The sequence below is a fragment of the Protomyctophum parallelum genome (genome assembly GCF_964188405.1).
Source record: "Protomyctophum parallelum genome assembly, chromosome: 9".
Lineage (NCBI taxonomy): Eukaryota > Metazoa > Chordata > Actinopteri > Myctophiformes > Myctophidae > Protomyctophum > Protomyctophum parallelum.
Window position 1 is genome coordinate 7,506,397 of NC_139706.1, and position 19,224 is coordinate 7,525,620.

General features: G+C 50.1%; 1 protein-coding gene across 1 annotated transcript in view; it reads left to right on the forward strand.

Moving 5' to 3' along the window:
* The window catches only part of LOC310863990 (glycerophosphodiester phosphodiesterase domain-containing protein 5-like), a gene marked incomplete at its 5' end in the record, with an annotated part of 46,116 nt that extends 27,319 nt beyond the window's left edge, over nt 1-18,797 (forward strand). Inside the window, 7 exons of the mRNA XM_083772523.1 lie at nt 1,176-1,326; nt 2,536-2,754; nt 4,719-4,876; nt 6,459-6,606; nt 7,393-7,475; nt 9,772-9,854; nt 18,571-18,797. Coding sequence (XP_083628649.1) covers nt 1,176-1,326; nt 2,536-2,754; nt 4,719-4,876; nt 6,459-6,606; nt 7,393-7,475; nt 9,772-9,854; nt 18,571-18,677 — 949 coding nt within the window. The 3' untranslated portion in view covers nt 18,678-18,797. The remainder of the gene's footprint in view (nt 1-1,175; nt 1,327-2,535; nt 2,755-4,718; nt 4,877-6,458; nt 6,607-7,392; nt 7,476-9,771; nt 9,855-18,570) is intronic.
* Between the last annotated feature and the right edge of the window lie 427 nt (nt 18,798-19,224).

Here is a 19,224-nt window from a genome sequence, read left to right on the forward strand (position 1 = left end):
GTAGTTGTTGCTTCCCTCATGAATATCGTGTGTCCGAGTGAGAGACACACACACACACACACACACACACACACACACACACACACACACACACAAAACATTTAGAACGAAGGCAGACAGCGATGTGTCTTTGGTAATCAAGCAAGGGGTAGAGAGAGGTAGGTAAACTACAAGGAGAGCGAGCGTTCCGTGCTCACCTCAGTTCGCAGAAAGCCCCACTGTGATTGGCCAGTAGTCGCATCATCATCATCGTCATCATCATTTTTCGACCGCGGTCGAGATCATTGATTTCACAATGCCACGCCAGACTCCCTCTCATCATGAGCCCACTGTCTGTGATGGCACAGACAGTGGCTCCCTCTCCTGGACATGCTGCATGGCAGCAGGTTATATAAAAAAAGATTCGCAAAGCACATATCTGTCATAAACTTCATTTTCAAATTAACGTTCTCCTCTGAACGTAGCCGTGAGAATCACATCAAGCTAACATGGAGCATTTCCTGAGAAGTGATGCTTTTGACATGGTCTCTCTGGGGCATTGTGCTTCGAGCTTGTAGATCTGCTACTTTCGATGCTTTTGGCATTATGTCTAGTCCGTCCCAAACGTTGCTGTTATTGTTTACTATCTGGTATGATGATGTCAACCATGCATTACCAGGGGCTACTCAACGTAACACTTTTTTAGCTGGGGAACTTTTCATAATATAGGCGCTATAGAGTGCCATGCAGATGAGGCAGATTTTACTCTGAAAAGTCCCGCCTTCCAAAAACCGGAGGCATAAGTTTCCCTACCTCGTCTTATGTCTCTCTAGAAGCGTTAATATTCCAAACGAGGAGCTTGATGGAGTCAGAAAATGACCACAGGACATCGGCGTTATTATCAAAACCATGGAGAGTGCCGTAGATTTAGAGTCATTAGGAACTTTGGTCGTCCCGTAAACGAGGACAGTGTGCATGGCAGTGTGCATGCACGAAACCGGTCTAGGAGGAAAGGCCAATAATAATAATTAAAAAATAATATTTGTATAATATGGTTTGTTATCAATAAAAAAGGACCTAAAGATGCCCATACACGTCCAAGGCACCCCATGGTTTTGATTCTAAATACGTGTATACACGTAATTATCATAATAGAAAGAAATAAAATCTCTCTCTCTCTCTCTCTCTCTCTCTAGTTACGATGGAGTGCCGTTCCTGATGCATGACGTCAGTATGTCCAGGACCACCAACGTGGCTCAGGTGTTCCCCAACCGCACACACACCGACGCCTGCAACTTCACCTGGGCCGAGATACAGCAGCTCAATGCTGGGGACTGGTTCCTATCGGTGAGACGCACGCACACACGCACGCACACACACACACACACACACACACACACACACACACACACACACACACACACACACACACACAAGGTACGTAGTTAGGTGGGAGGATGGATATGGAGATACTTCACCAGAGCTACAGCAGCTCAAAGATCATTTCATTCACATTCATAGCTCACCTTTTTCGGCCCGGTGTTATATCTTGTCACGTCGATGAAACGCAGATCTACAAGCTCACAAAATGTGTCACGTCTTGCTATTTTTCCATGACAAAGCATTCAGCAGGCTTATAGCGCTCTGCAGTTCTCGCCTCCTATATCATCACCATTAGGCCTGTCACAATTATTAGATAATCTTGTATAAGCTTGTAGATCTGATATACAGTGTATATGTGTGACTCTTTTTGATACAGAGAGTCATGTTGGCAAGACTAACTGTTCAAAAACAGATTTTTATCCAAAATGGGTTAACCGTTTCAGTTCATACGACGTGTGAGGCCGTCATAAGGATGCCGAAAAATTAGTGCCTACGACGTCTGTGGACGTCCTAGCGACGTCCTAGTGACACGGGGCGAGATAAGAATATTCAGAATTTTTCCTATTTTGTTTTTTGGCATTTCGCTTTTCGCTTTCCGTACGCTAACGCTCAGTGCAACTATTAGCTTGTCATTGACTCTCATGTTAGCGCGGCGGAAAGAATGACTCGTATCTCCTAATCCAAGGCGCTCTCCGTGGTGATGAATGGATCGATATGCTGGCGCTTCATTTCTGCTCCTCATCCGTCTCTCCCGCAAAATATGAACGCTTTTTGGAGCGTAAAAAAATTAATTAAGATGATCGGGGATGTGAGGTCACTTAGTAAAGTCAACTTTTTTAGGAAAGTGTTTCCGGTTCATGGCTTTCAGAGTAAAAGCGATCAGACAACTCTGGCACCCCGGAGCTTCTATTTTGATGCACTTCCGGCACTAAATGTGAGGCAGACTCTTCACATACTAGAGCATGTCTGAAATAAATGTGGGTCAAACTGAACAACCAACTTGTCAATTTGAAGCTATGATGTGTGTGTGTGTGTGTGTGTGTGTGTGTGTGTGTGTGTGTGTGTGTGTGTGCGTGTGCGTGTGCGTGTGCGTGTGCGTGTGCGTGTGCGTGTGCGTGTGCGTGTGCGTGTGCGTGTGCGTGTGCGTGTGCGTGCGTGTGTGCGTGCTTCCAGAGGGACCCGTTCGGCACGGTGTCGTCCCTGACGGATGCGGAGCGCCTCAGGGCTCAGAACCAGTCCGTTCCCTCTCTGGCTCAGTTCCTGGAGCTGGCCGCCCGCGCCGACCGGCTGGTGCTGTTTGACCTCCGCAGGCCACCGTCCGGACACCCGTACAGCGACAGCTATGTCAACACCACGCTGCGGGTGGTGCGCGCACACGCCAACGCCTCACAGGTCAGTGTGTGTGTGTGTGTGTGCTGTGCACGCTGTGGTTGGTGCGAGCACAGGTCGGTCAGTGCGTGTGTGCCACGCGTTCTCTCTAAGGTTATTATAGTTTGGGATGTTTCATTTTAGTTCAGTTTTAGTTCGTTTTTCATATTTTCTTATCAGCTTGCAGAGCTGATCAATGCGAGCCCTGATGTAGTGGTGAGGTTTTCATGATTGGCTAGCCCTATATGACCCATGGGACACCAAGCCCCACGTCCAATGGGACACTTACTGTAGCCCCACGGCCAATGGGACACTAAGCCCCACGGCCAAAGGGACACTTAGCCCCACGGCCAATGGGACACTAAGCCCCACGTCCAATGGGACACTTACTGTAGCCCCACGGCCAATGGGACACCAAGCCCCACGGCCAAAGGGACACTTAGCCCCACGGCCAATGGGACACCAAGCCCCACGGCCAATGGGACACTTAGCCCCACGGCCAATGAGACACCAAGCCCCACGGCCAATGAGACACCAAGCCCCACGGCCAATGGGACACTTACTGTAGCCCCACGGCCAATGGGACACTAAGCCCCACGGCCAAAGGGACACTTAGCCCCACGGCCAATGGGACACTAAGCCCCACGTCCAATGGGACACTTACTGTAGCCCCACGGCCAATGGGACACCAAGCCCCACGGCCAAAGGGACACTTAGCCCCACGGCCAATGGGACACCAAGCCCCACGGCCAATGGGACACTTAGCCCCACGGCCAATGAGACACCAAGCCCCACGGCCAATGAGACACCAAGCCCCACGGCCAATGGGACACTGATAGGGGATTCACACTATGGTCCCGGGTGCGCACTCGGGACCACTTGGCAGATGTTGTGGTAGTGTGAATGATGCGTACCGTTCCCGAGAGCGGATCGCCCAACCGTCCCCGAGACCGCATGGGGGGAGGGTCTCTGGACCGTTGAAGTGTATTCTGATACGGATCGTTCCAATGTGAATGCATGCGTACCTAAAGAAGGAAGTGGACTGTTTTTTTTTAAAGAACGTGACATAAACTCTAGTCGACGAGCCAAGCGTCAACAAAAAAAAACACAGCCGCTGCACGATGTGTAACACCAGCGCATTTCTCAACGCCGCCCTTCTCCTGTTGAATCTGCTTATACGCGCAGCACCGCGCTGATCTTATTCTGCGGACTACACGTGGCTCTTGGGCTTTGCTTGGCACAGTTTCCAAAGTAAAACAAAATAATAATAATGCTAAAGTAGAATCCATAGCAAACTAATACACTGGAGCACAGAACTGACACAGTGAATAGCAGGCAGGCTGACAGTGAAGTAGTATAACGGCAAAAAGCCAAAGAGGCAATGCAATTCAGTGTGTCTGGATGTATTTGAGACAATGTCGCACAGTTGATGGTCAGTGTCCGTGCGCGCCAGCCATCAAGCACACCGTCATCAGGAGGATTAAAGTGTGTTATGCAAGTGTACCCGGGTGCGCTGTTGAATCTCGGGCAATGTGAATCATGGCCATCGGGGACCAGGCAACCGTATTCGGAAACGGTTCCAATGAAACGGATTCAGTCCGTCTCAGTGTGAATCCCCTATAAGCCCCACGGCCAATGGGACACTAAGCCTGTGCCTGTGCCCCACTGCACCATGACTAGAGACTGCAAACGCGACTACAGAAAGCCCCACTAAGGTACAATATGCAAGAGAAGGGAATGCAAGCTGATATATAATTACACTCATGACTCATTTCCACTGACAGAGTGCGTGTGTGTGTGTGCGTGTGTGTGTGTGTGTGTGTGTGTGTGTGTGTGTGTGTGTGTGTGTGTGTGTGTGTGTGTGTGTGTGTGTGTGTGTGTGTGTGTGTGTGTGTGTGTGTGTGTGTGTGTGTGTGTGTGTGTGTGCGTGTGCGTGTGCGTGTGCGTGTGCGTGTGCGTGTGCGTGTGCGCCGTGCGCCATGGCGTAGGTGCTGTGGCTGCCCTCGGAGGACCGGGACCTGGTCCAGGCGTCGGACCCAGACCTCCAGCAGACCTCCGGGGAGACGGCCTCCATTCAGGAGCTGACGGACGGCCACATCACCAGGCTCAACCTGCACTACAGCTCCATGTCCCAGACACAGATCAGGTACAGCTCCATGTCCCAGACGCAGATCAGGTACAGCTCCATGTCCCAGACGCAGATCAGGTACAGCTCCATGTCCCAGACGCAGATCAGGTACAGCTCCATGTCCCAGACGCAGATCAGGTACAGCTCCATGTCCCAGACAGTAGATCAGGTACAGCTCCATGTCCCAGACAGTAGATCAGGTACAGCTCCATGTCCCAGACGCAGATCAGGTACAGCTCCATGTCCCAGACGCAGATCAGGTACAGCTCCATGTCCCAGACAGTAGATCAGGTACAGCTCCATGTCCCAGACGCAGATCAGGTACAGCTCCATGTCCCAGACGCAGATCAGGTACAGCTCCATGTCCCAGACGCAGATCAGGTACAGCTCCATGTCCCAGACGCAGATCAGGTACAGCTCCATGTCCCAGACGCAGATCAGGTACAGCTCCATGTCCCAGACGCAGATCAGGTACAGCTCCATGTCCCAGACGCAGATCAGGTACAGCTCCATGTCCCAGACAGTAGATCAGGTACAGCTCCATGTCCCAGACAGTAGATCAGGTACAGCTCCATGTCCCAGACAGTAGATCAGGTACAGCTCCATGTCCCAGACAGTAGATCAGGTACAGCTCCATGTCCCAGACAGTAGATCAGGTACAGCTCCATGTCCCAGACAGTAGATCAGGTACAGCTCCATGTCCCAGACGCAGATCAGGTACAGCTCCATGTCCCAGACAGTAGATCAGGTACAGCTCCATGTCCCAGACAGTAGATCAGGTACAGCTCCATGTCCTTAACCCATTCTGACCTGAGATCAGATTCTAAAAATGTCTATTACATCCTGACAGTTTCATTATTAACCCATTCTGACCTGAGATCAGATTCTAAAAGTGTCTTCGATTTTTCAAAAATAGCAGACCTACAAGCTCGTATCGCGCCACTCGGTGGCGCGATATGAGCTTGTAGATCTGCTATTTTTCAATAGCTAAAGCATAACATGATGCTGACACCAAAATGGGTGCCCGGTCAGAATGGCTTAACAGTAGATCAGGTACAGCTCCATGTCCCAAACAGCAGACATCCGTTTCATCTTTACAGTCACGCAAATATATCCTAATATAAATAATACAAATCATCTAAGCATAATATAGCTTGCTGCTTAGCAGAAATGGAAATAAAAAAATAAGCTCTAAAGATATTTCAAAATATATTTTGAAATATTTGAAAAAACGGAAATGGCAGCTTCCTTACTGGGATTTCAGGAGGTGTAGTTCCAGACTCTATATTGCATTCGGAGATTGTGGAATAGTTGTCTGGATACCCGTGACTAGGTCTGTAATGATCAGCATCATCACCATGCTGGCTTGTGGTAATAATAACAATAATAATAATAATAATAATTTTGTTCCATTTGCACACACTCAGTTATCGGGGTTCATTGCCATTTTTGATAACCACACTAACCACCTAATATGTCATAGTGCCATATAGTAAATAACGATCATAGATATTCTAAAGAAAACCTGCGCTTGTGTGCATTCACTCTCATTCTCTCACTCGCATTCATTCTCTCTCTCTTCCCCCCCCCCACCCTACAGTAAGTACAAGTCTGTGAACATCAGCACCAACCTGTATGTGGTCAGTCAGACGTGGCTGTACTCTCTGGCCTGGTGCGCCGGCGTCCATTCTGTCACCACCAACTCTGTGCAGCTCCTGGCTCACATGCACACCCCCCTGTTCCTCATGGTGAGTCCAGGTCAGAGGTCAACCTCACATGCACACCCCCCTGTTCCTCATGGTGAGTCCAGGTCAAGAGGTCAACCTCACTTGCACACCCCCCTGTTCCTCATGGTGAGTCCAGGTCAAGAGGTCAACCTCACATGCACTGCTGATTTCCTCGACTTTAATGTCGTCGACGAAAAATGTTCGTCGGCGGTCTTTTTTTTAACTGACAGAAACTGTACTAAATATAATTACAATTGCGTCAAACAAATAAATACTAGACCTAAATGTTAGGGAGGGACTAGTGGAGAAGAGATCCAGTAGAACTAAAAGGCATTGTCATTATATTCAAAAATTATTATGACTAAAACTAAATAAAAATATTGCTGTCAAAATCAACACTGCCTCCATGCTATCATTGTCATTACACTGACTTCATGTTGAGTTCAACCTTTAATTGGTTGATGATGATTATCTTGCAGTCTCTCTGTCTCTCTCTCTCTCTCTGTCTCTCTGTCTCTCTCTCTGTCTCTCTCTCTGTCTCTCTCTCTCTCCCTCTCTCTCTGTCTCTCTCTCTGTCTCTCTCTCTCTCTCTGTCTCTCTGTCTCTCTCTGTCTCTCTCTCTGTCTCTCTCCCTCTCTCTCTCTCTCTCTCTCTCTCTCTCTCTCTCTCTCTCTCTCTCTCTCTCTCTCTCTCTCTCTCTCTCTCTCTCTCTCTCTCTCTTTGGACCACAGCTTTGTCTTTTTAATTGGTGATATTTTGCATATTTTATTGTTGCCAATAAGACGTTCCATTCTACTGTCTCTGTAGACTCCAGAGGACTACAGCATGATGTGGATTCTGACTGATCTGGTGTCGGCACTTCTCATCACGGCTGTCTTCATATTCCATTGGTAGGTGAACACGCACACTCACACGCACGTGCACACGCACACTCGCACGCAACGACGTAGAGTCTGTGGGGGCTGTGGGGGCCACGGGGCCGCAGCCCCCATGAAGACTCCCAGGGCCCCTTTAGGCCCCCATGAAGATTTTCCTGGACATTTTACATTTACAGTACATACTTTCTGGGAATTCCAAACATTTTGGACCTCTCCGCCGGCAATATGAGAATCCCATCGTCAAATATTCGGGAAAACAGCGCCTCCCCTGTTGTTCCTCAATTGTTGCGAGGCAACAGTCTGTCTTGGCCGTCCAAGAGGTGTTAAAAAGTAGGCTACTCAAATGCTAATCGGGTTTCTTTTGTTTTCACCTAGCCAGATGTCCACAACATCAAAGCGTGTCAGAATTTCATGGTAGTCGTGACATATTCACGACAATTCACCAAAGAGACCTAACCCTACACAGACTAGTGAGACTACACACTGACTCGAGAAAAGACCCATATCGTCCAAAATAGGCTGATCAGTCGTTGTCTGTGTATAGGCTAATTCATTGGTAAAAGTATGCTAAAATAACTCATTTTTAGACCAATTGGGAAATAAATAAATAAATAAATCCGCAGCAGCGACAGTCCCCCCCCCCCCCCCCAACGCAATTCTGTAGCCTACCCAAAGGTAAAACGCACCCGCCGCCTATGATCTCTCTCTCTCTCTCTCTCTCTCTCTCTCTCATATATAGTCCTGAAAGTCCTCACCTTGGCTTGGACATTGGCCTATAGAAGCTGCTTTAAAAGTACCAGCGAAAACAACAACTTATTTTTTTCCGCGACTGCGGCGGGGGACGGGGGACGGGGGGTGCGGGGAGGCGGGGCTGCGGGGGGGGACGGGCCCCCTTGAGGATTGATCAAACTCTTCGGCTCTGCTCACACGCACATGCACACGCACTTACACATGTGTACACACACACACACACACACACACACGTGAACACAGCCTCTTTTAATATTGGAACATTTCTCTCTGTGTAGAACACGTTAGTCATGTCGAACAGGGGTCAGCCTCCCACCCTGAACCTCCATAATCCATTATTATTACACAACGAGTCAGTCCGTCCGTGTTACACAAGCTATGACTCACACAGGACTCGGCACAAAACAACGCCGTCCAATCCAGAGTGGTGTATCTTTGCAACAGAAGGCACTGCTCTGAAGGAAGGCAAGGACTTCAAGCAGTGGCGTGCACAGACATTTAGAGGGGCAGGTGCTCAAGTGGGGAAAAAAAGCACCTTGTGCAGCGTGTGGAACCGGCCGGTTGCCTTAATAGTGTGAGATTTATAGATTTTTGGGGCCGAAATAATATATTAGAAGCTTTTTTTCAAGAATTGATCAATGTCACCATGGTGGTCCACATACTATACAGTACTGTACACTGTAAAAAAAAAAAACATTTTCTTCCCCAAAAGGGCACATTTGTCCAGGGGAAAAGGGCAGATAGTGTCTATCTGTGCACGCCACTGACTTCAAGTACCTGCAGGGCTCATGGGTCAACAAAATATGGGAGAAAACCAGTATGGATTTTGTACACCGTAAAATCCTTAGTGTGAATTTAGTTCTGAGAGTTGCAAATCTCTGTCGCTAGGCAGAAACCTCCTATACGTCCATATTCAGTTTTTTCCTTACTTGGTCACACTACAGCGGCACACGAAAGCATCAAAAGTAGCAGATCTACACGCTCTAACGTGTCGTGAATCGACGTGTTTAGAGCTTGTCGATCTGCTACTTTTGATACTTTTGCCAGTTGCTTTTTCTAGTTTTGGACACATGATGTTTCCCCCGATGAAAAGGATAAATGAACACTCTGTATCATATCCTAACCACACCAAGACGGAGATGCAGAAATCTATGACTAGAGACTGAGAAACAGACTGTGTTTCTATTCAACCCAACTCAAAGTTTTGTGTCACATCAGTAGGTCTGTGTTAGCATCTCCAGAATGGAGAAAAGACGGGAACTATGCACAATAACTAGACCCTCCATAAAAACGCAGGAAAATAATCCTTGATTATGCCATGAATATGCAGGTTTTTAATGTAATTTTATGCTGTGAAATTGCAGCAAGTTGTGAAATATGCGGAAAGTTGCGAAATATGCAAAAAGGTGCAAAATATACGGGGTCAATTATGCAATCGCATAATTGCATAATGTGTCTAAAGTGTCTAAAAAACGCTATCTCTTTTACTCTGTAAATCTGTGACGTGACAATAAAGCTGATTCTGAGTGTGTTTGTGTTTCGTTGTGCTTCCTCCCAGGTGGAGAGAGAGAGGACTGCTGCCCTTGTGGTCGGGCAGTCGGCAGCCCCATGAGAATGGACCGTACAGCAAGTTCAGAACGGGTAGGACACCCCCTGTCCCTGTCTGTCCCCCTCCTCCCTCTGTGTCCCTGTCTGTCCCCCTCCTCCCTCTTTGTCCCTGTCTGTCCCCCTCCTCCCTCAGTGTCCCTGTCTGTCCCCCTCCTCCCTCTGTGTCCCTGTCTGTCCCCCTCCTCCCTCAGTGTCCCTGTCTGTCCCCCTCCTCCCTCTGTGTCCCTGTCTGTGTCCCTCCTCCCTCTGTGTCCCTGTCTGTCCCCCTCCTCCCTCTGTGTCCCTGTCTGTCCCCCCCCTCCTCCCTCTGTGTCCCTGTCTGTCCCCCTCCTCCCTCTGTGTCCCTGTTCTGTCCCCCTCCTCCCTCTGTGTCCCTGTCTGTCCCCCTCCTCCCTCAGTGTCCCTGTCTGTTCCGCCCCTCCTCCATAGCCATGGTTCGCATGGCGCTCCCCCTTCACGAGCACCCTGTTTTGTGCACCTTGCTACATTTACAACGTTAACATCTACAACATAAAAGTTCAGATTTCAAACATAACGTGCTCACTCGCCCCCCCGGGGCCACGGATGTTGGAATTTTGCACGGGCGGGTGGCCATTTTCTCAAAACTTTATAATGTATCAGAGTGAAATACACCTCCCAAGAGACCTAACCGATACAGGTGCGTAGTTGAAAGCATACAGTATGGCGGGAAAAAAACGGAGAAACTGGCCGGCGGTCGGAGAAAAACGATTTTTTGTGAACGGGTGCCAATACCTGCAAAATGCCAAACATGCCTTGGCCCCCGGGGGTGAGCACTTTATATTTAAAATCTGAACGTGTACGTATGTAGGCTACACGTTAACGTTTGTAATAGGGTCTAGTCATGGCAGTCATGTTTCAGGGCTACCTCCTCCACTGTATGGCCCTCCTCTGTGCATCAGCTTACTCTCTGTGTGTGCGTCACTCTGCATAGACTTGCACTGGCTAGAAGGCACAGCTTCCTGATGTAATCACAGTCAACAGTTTTCTGCAACAAACTTGCTATGTTGCTTTTCATGACAGGGAGTCATGTCTATTATACGTGTGTTTGGCTCGGCCAGCCTCGTCCTTCTCTCTCCTTGTTTACGCAACGCAAACAAGGAAGTGTAGTCTCGTACACCTCCGTGGTAACGGAGCTTAATTCGTCATTTACGTTGTGATTGCTGTACCTGCGTGGTTCATCGTATCTAAGTAGCAGTGTGAGCTAAAGCTGTGATTGGTGGTCTGCTTTTGTGGACACAGAGATGTAGATGTAGATAGATAGACAGCTAGGCCCAGCTAGGCACCGTGATATATATATATATATATATATATATATATATATTAGGGCTGTCAAATGATTAAAAATTTTAATCAGATTAATCACAGCTTCAAAATTAATTTAATCATGATTAATCACCATTCGAACTATGTCCAAAATATGCCATGTTTTCCTGTTTATTGTTGTGGAAATGGAAATATAAATGACAGAAAGCGGATATACATTCGTTTTTGAATGATTTTTGTTTTCTAATGCATTTAGTATAGACATGATGTGATGTGAGCATTTGTAGGCCTAGCCTACACTTTGAGTTAAATCAACACTGGCTTTTGGCCATGTAGACTGCGGTCCCCCAGGAGGAAGTCACTAATGTTGCTCTGGAGAGGGAAGTCTGGAACACTCTGGTGGAGCTGTTGCCCCCGCGACCCGACTAGGGATAAGCGGTTGAAGATGGATGGATGGATGAATAGAGACTGGGGTCCCAGTCCAGAGATGAAAATCATAATAAAATGGCCTAGGCTACTTTCTATCAATTTAATTTGGGGGTCCTTGAAATTAAAATAGCTGAGAAGCAATGGGTTAAACTGTAGACTATAGTTAATTGAAATTCACAAAATACAATAATGGCACATAAGCATTTTTGGAAACAGGGCTTGGTTTAGAAAAGCCTATATTTTGCGCTAAAGTAATTATTGAATAACATATAAATGTAGGTTTTAAGGCTAGAATGGCATTGTAGTGGACTGTAGTGAGAGGCGAGATTGTCTCTCCTTCATTGCGGGACTGCAGGACTAGTCTGGAGATAGTTAGTCGTGAATCAGCTTCAGTCAGTGTTTTGGTTCGTACCTGGAGTTGTGCATTATCTCCGCTGTCGGCGCTGTGCACAGCAGCACAGGGGAACTGTCTTTAATATATCCATGGTAGTTTTCAGTTGCTTTCCATGTGCGACACAAAAGTACCATGTGTTTGTTTTGGTAATAGCCTACTGCAGGCGCAGCCATGCTGATTCACGTAATCGCGTAGGACAAAACGAAACCAGCCGGACAAACATTAATGGCATTTTCAAAATGTCCACAAGTTGCGACGGACCCGAGTGATTCTTGCAGCGCGCTGATAGCTAACACTAGTAGTGTGTGTGTGTGTGTGTGTGTGTGTGTGTGTGTGTGTGTGTGTGTGTGTGTGTGTGTGTGTGTGTGTGTGTGTGTGTGTGTGTGTGTGCAGTGTAGCCTAATGGGGCTTTGCTAGGCAGACAAAGTAACGCAACAGAGTTACAGAATCAAACCACTTTGCAACCAAACTACAATACACAAGCTATCTCTCTGGTGTTGTTCAATCATGACTGTGTGCTACACAGTGACAGATTTGTTATGCTCTGGACGTTCCTGAGCCGCGCGCACGGGCGCATGTTAGGGGGAACACTAACATGCGTTAATTGCGTTAAATATTTTAACGCAATTAATTAACGCAATTGATTAATGCCATTAACGCGTTATTTTTGACAGCCTTAATATATATATATATATATATATATATATATATATATAATGGATAGATGACTCTAACCGTTAGTCTCTTTTTTTGTACTAGCACCTAATAAAAAAGTCTTGAAATGTCCGTGCTGCTCCAGTGTCCTCTCCCCCTTCTGCATATATTGGATAATGTACACAATACTAATTGTGGTATGGTAATGAAGTGTTCATTTTGGAGATTTCTTTTTTTAAATAAAGTTGACGAGCATTGAATGCTGTCTTGGGAAGGAAGGAAGGAAAGAAGGAAGGAAGGCCTGTCTATCCATTGCAGTTCCATGATTATTGTCGGGGCAGGTTCATAACCGCCAGGTTTCTCTGTGTCTTCTATGTGTCTTCTATGTGTGTCTTTCTGCGCGCGTGTGTGTGTGTGTGTGTGACACTGTGTGCGTGCGTGCGTGCGTCAGACTCTTCGGAGGTGATCTGTGTGCGGTGGAACTCGCTGCACAGTGACTCTCCTACGGGCAGCGTCATCTCCCTCCCTGTGGTCAACCCCTGACCCCCAGCATGTCCGCCGTGCCTGCCCACCGCCTGTCACCCCGTACGTTGACCCATATCACCCTGCTGTCACCCCGTACGTTGACCCATGTCACCCTGCTGTCACCCCGTACGTTCACCCATGTCACCCTGCTGTCACCCCGTACGTTCACCCATGTCACCCTGCTGTCACCCCGTACGTTCACCCATGTCACCCTGCTGTCACCCCGTACGTTCACCCATATCACCCTGCTGTCACCCCGTACGTTCACCCATATCACCCTGCTGTCACCCCATACGTTCACCCATATCACCCTGCTGTCACCCCGTACGTTCACCCATATCACCCTGCTGTCACCCCGTACGTTCACCCATGTCACCCTGCTGTCACCCCGTACGTTGACCCATATCACCCTGCTGTCACCCCGTACGTTGACCCATATCACCCTGCTGTCACCCCGTACGTTCACCCATATCACCCTGCTGTCACCCCGTACGTTCACCCATATCACCCTGCTGTCACCCCGTACGTTCACCCATATCACCCTGCTGTCACCCCGTACGTTGACCCATATCACCCTGCTGTCACCCCGTACGTTGACCCATATCACCCTGCTGTCACCCCGTACGTTGACCCATATCACCCTGCTGTCACCCTGTACGTTGACCCATATCACCCTGCTGTCACCCCGTACGTTGACCCATATCACCCTGCTGTCACCCCGTACATTGACCCATATCACCCTGCTGTCACCCCGTATGTTGACCCATATCACCCTGCTGTCACCCCGTACGTTGACCCATATCACCCTGCTGTCACCCCGTACGTTGACCCATATCACCCTGCTGTCACCCCGTAAGTTCACCCATATCACCCTGCTGTCACCCCGTACGTTCACCCATATCACCCTGCTGTCACCCCGTACGTTCACCCATATCACCCTGCTGTCACCCCGTACGTTCACCCATATCACCCTGCTGTCACCCCGTACGTTCACCCATGTCACCCTGCTGTCACCCCGTACGTTCACCCATATCACCCTGCTGTCACCCCGTACGTTCACCCATATCACCCTGCTGTCACCCCGTACGTTCACCCATATCACCCTGCTGTCACCCCGTACGTTCACCCATATCACCCTGCTGTCACCCCGTACGTTCACCCATATCACCCTGCTGTCACCCCGTACGTTACCTGCTGTAACTAGGGTTGGGGACAGGCCATATCACCCTGCTGTAACTAGGGTTGGGGACAGGCCATATCACCCTGCTGTAACTAGGGTTGGGGACAGGCCATATCACCCTGCTGTAACTAGGGTTGGGGACAGGCCATATCACCCTGCTGTAACTAGGGTTGGGGACAGGCCATATCACCCTGCTGTAACTAGGGTTGGGGACAGGCCATATCACCCTGCTGTAACTAGGGTTGGGGACAGGCCATATCACCCTGCTGTAACTAGGGTTGGGAACAGGCCATATCACCCTGCTGTAACTAGGGTTGGGGACAGGCCATATCACCCTGCTGTAACTAGGGTTGGGGACAGGCCATATCACCCTGCTGTAACTAGGGTTGGGGACAGGCCATATCACCCTGCTGTAACTAGGGTTGGGGACAGGCCATATCACCCTGCTGTAACTAGGGTTGGGGACAGGCCATATCACCCTGCTGTAACTAGGGTTGGGGACAGGCCATATCACCCTGCTGTAACTATAGGGTTGGGGACAGGCCATATCACCCTGCTGTAACTAGGGTTGGGGACAGGCCATATCACCCTGCTGTAACTAGGGTTGGGGACAGGCCATATCACCCTGCTGTAACTAGGTTTGGGGACAGGCCATATCACCCTGCTGTAACTAGGGTTGGGGACAGGCCATATCACCCTGCTGTAACTAGGGTTGGGGACAGGCCATATCACCCTGCTGTAACTAGGGTTGGGGACAGGCCATATCACCCTGCTGTAACTAGGGTTGGGGACAGGCCATATCACCCTGCTGTAACTAGGGTTGGGGACAGGCCATATCACCCTGCTGTAACTAGGGTTGGGGACAGGCCATATCACCCTGCTGTAACTAGGGTTGGGGACAGGCCATATCACCCTGCTGTAACTAGGGTTGGGGACAGGCCATATCACCCTGCTGTAACTAGGGTTGGGGACAGGCCATATCACCCTGCTGTAACTAGGGTTGGGGACAGGCCATATCACCCTGCTGTAACTAGGGTTGGGGACAGGCCATATCACCCTGCTGTAACTAGGGTTGGGGACAGGCCATATCACCCTGCTGTAACTAGGGTTGGGGACAGGCCATATCACCCTGCTGTAACTAGGGTTGGGGACAGGCCATATCACCCTGCTGTAACTAGGGTTGGGGACAGGCCATATCACCCTGCTGTAACAAGGTTTGGGGATCCAGAATATAGGGGTGGGCGATATGGAACACTCGCACAAGCTCAGTCGGTATAGAGCTTGTGCCCTTTGGACCAACGAGGTCATGGGTTCGATCCCCGGGCACCGCCAACTCCGTGTATGAGTGGCACGGCTTGGGTGTGGCAAGTTGTGGGGTAAGTACTGGGAGCTGATGGTAGGTGGTGTGGCGCTCCACCTCAGCAATCCATCTCCCAGGAGTATAACTCATTGAACGGGGGCAGGCTCCCGCGTGTTATCGACTGATACCGACAATAAGCCACTCCCGAACCTACTTACTTATATGGTGATATGCCTTTTCACAGATATCGTATATATAGGCTACAGTCAACGCACATTCTATGATTTGCAGTTCTATACCTTAATATACACTTCTGTGGAACGACTGTTTCATTCGCCGAAAATAACAAGTATTTTGGTCTAAATTAATAATATTGTGGATCGTGACACTGCTTGAAAAATAATCCTGAGATTATATATTTCCATATCGACCACACCCCTAATTCAGAACCGGAAGGACAGGAGGAACCGGATCCAACTTCCAAGAACCGGAATCTCTTCCAAAACCAATTACGGAGCGCTGGTTCCTCAATGTTGCATCCCGTTCCTCCGCTTTCCAGAACCATTTTTGAGTGGTGCAACCACTCCTATAGACAGCTATGTGTGTGGCTGTGTTCCTGGGTCCCTGGGTCTGTCCCTGGGTCTGTCCCTGTGTCCCTGGGTCTGTCCCTGTGTCCCTGGGTCTGTCCCTGGGTCCCTGTGTCTCTGTGTCCCTGTGTCCCTGTGTCTCTGTGTCCCTGGGTCTGTCCCTGGGTCCCTGGGTCTGTCCCTGTGTCCCTGTGTCTCTGTGTCCCTGTGTCCCTGTGTCTCTGTGTCCCTGGGTCCCTGTGTCTCTGTGTCCCTGTGTCCCTGTGTCTCTGTGTCTCTGTGTCCCTGTGTCCCTGTGTCCCTGTGTCCCTGTGTCTCTGTGTCCCTGTGTCTCTGTGTCCCTGTGTCTCTGTGTCTCTGTGTCTCTGTGAACCCTGTGTCCCTGTGAACCCTGTGTCCCTGTGTCCCTGTGTCTCTGTGTCCCTGGGTCCCTGTGTCTCTGTGTCCCTGTGTCTCTGTGTCCCTGTGTCTCTGTGTCTCTGTGTCCCTGTGTCCCTGTGTCCCTGTGTCTCTGTGTCCCTGTGTCTCTGTGTCCCTGTGTCTCTGTGTCCCTGTGTCTCTGTGTCCCTGTGTCTCTGTGTCCCTGTGTCCCTGTGTCCCTGTGTCCCTGTGTCCCTGTGTCTCTGTGTCTCTGTGTCCCTGTGTCTCTGTGTCCCTGTGTCTCTGTGTCCCTGTGTCCCTGGGTCCCTGTGTCTCTGTGAACCCTGTGTCTCTGTGAACCCTGTGTCTCTGTGAACCCTGTGTCTCTGTGTCCCTGTGTCTCTGTGTCCCTGTGTCCCTGTGTCCCTGTGTCTCTGTGTCCCTGTGTCTCTGTGTCCCTGTGTCTCTGTGTCCCTGTGTCTCTGTGTCCCTGTGTCTCTGTGTCCCTGTGTCCCTGTGTCCCTGTGTCCCTGTGTCCCTGTGTCCCTGTGTCTCTGTGTCTCTGTGTCCCTGTGTCTCTGTGTCCCTGTGTCTCTGTGTCCCTGTGTCCCTGTGTCCCTGGGTCCCTGTGTCTCTGTGAACCCTGTGTCTCTGTGAACCCTGTGTCTCTGTGAACCCTGTGTCTCTGTGAACCCTGTGTCCCTGGGTCCCTGGGTCCCTGTGTCCCTGTGTCCCTGTGTCTCTGTGTCCCTGTGTCTCTGTGTCTCTGTGTCCCTGTGTCTCTGTGTCCCTGTGTCTCTGTGTCTCTGTGAACCCTGTGTCCCTGTGAACCCTGTGTCTCTGTGAACCCTGTGTCTCTGTGAACCCTGTGTCCCTGGGTCCCTGGGTCCCTGTGTCCCTGTGTCTGTGTCCCTGTGTCCCTGTGTCCCTGTGTCCCTGTGTCCCTGTGTCTCTGTGTCCCTGTGTCTCTGTGTCCCTGTGTCTCTGTGAACCCTGTGTCCCTGTGTCCCTGTGTCCCTGTGTCCCTGTGTCCCTGTGTCCCTGTGAACCCTGTGTCCCTGTGTCCCTGTGTCCCTGTGTCCCTGTGTCCCTGTGTCCCTGTGTCTCTGTGTCCCTGTGTCCCTGTGTCTCTGTGAACCCTGTGTCCCTGTGTCCCTGTGTCCCTGTGTCCCTGTGTCCCTGTGTCCCTGTGTCCCTGTGTCCCTGTGAACCCTGTGTCCCTGTGTCCCTGTGTCCCTGTGTCCCTGTGTCTCTGTGTCCCTGTGTCCCTGTGAACCCTGTGTCCCTGTGAACCCTGTGTCCCTGTGTCTCTGTGTCCCTGTGTCTCTGTGTCCGTGTCTCTGTGTCCCTGTGTCCCTGTGTCTCTGTGAACCCTGTGTCCCTGTGTCCCTGTGTCCCTGTGTCCCTGTGTCCCTGTGTCCCTGTGTCTCTGTGTCCCTGTGTCCCTGTGAACCCTGTGTCCCTGTGAACCCTGTGTCCCTGTGTCTCTGTGAACCCTGTGTCCCTGTGTCCCTGTGTCCCTGTGAACCCTGTGTCCCTGTGTCTCTGTGTCCCTGTGTCTCTGTGTCCCTGTGAACCCTGTGTCCCTGTGTCCCTGTGTCCCTGTGTCTCTGTGTCTCTGTGTCCCTGTGTCCCTGTGTCCCTGTGTCCCTGTGTCCCTGTGTCCCTGTGTCTCTGTGTCTCTGTGAACTCTGTGTCCCTGGGTCCCTGTGTCCCTGTGTCTCTGTGAACTCTGTGTCCCTGGGTCCCTGTGTCCCTGTGTCTCTGTGAACTCTGTGTCCCTGGGTCCCTGTGTCCCTGGGTCCCTGTGTCCCTGTGTCCCTGGGTCCCTGGGTCCCTGGCTGTGTCCGAGCACGAAAATAGCGTGTCCACCGTTGGACAGCCTAACACACAGCCGTTCTCAAACGTTTCCATTTCAATCACACCTCTGGGAGTGTACAAATGGGACCAAATGTAAGGGTCCATTTTGAGGTACTACTACTACTATACCAATGTGCAATACTTTTTTACTTCTAACCCCCCTCTGTGTCCCGCAGAGCTGAGCGACGTGTGGTCCATCTCCAGTCTGAATGCACGGACAGACCTCCGGAGCACGCCCAGTTCACCCACGACACCCCACCTGCCCACCATCACAGAGGAGTGACCGACCAGGAGAAAAAGAGAGAGAGAGAGAGAGAGAGAGAGAGAGAGAGAGAGAGAGTATTCAGACAGAGAGGTGTTTGTTTGTGTGTCGAAAGAGAAACCGAGCATGTGAGAGAGGGAGACAGGGGGAGGGGGAGGGGAGGGGGGGGGGGATAGAGGAGGGGAATTAATGTCTAATTTATGTCGTCCGACAAAAATAAGCAAACCTATCCCGAGCTCACAACCAGCATGTGGCGGATCATGTGACACATTGTGAGCTTATAGACTATGTTTGACGTCATCGTACGATGAAGCATGAATCAGTCTTAAACCTGACACTTCAAAAGAAGCAAAAAAAAGTGTGGTGAACGTTTTAGAAGCATGTCCGCCGCACACGGTGCTGGAACGATGAGCAACTTGAGGAATTTCTGACCGGCCACACAGCGTTCACGTTGTCGTCTCCGACCCGCAGCGATATTCGGCTGGTTAGAAAATGGTGACGAGAAGAACTTTCGGCGAAGGAAGGAAGGGATGACCTTGCTGGACTTGGTTTCCACAAGACAGAAGCT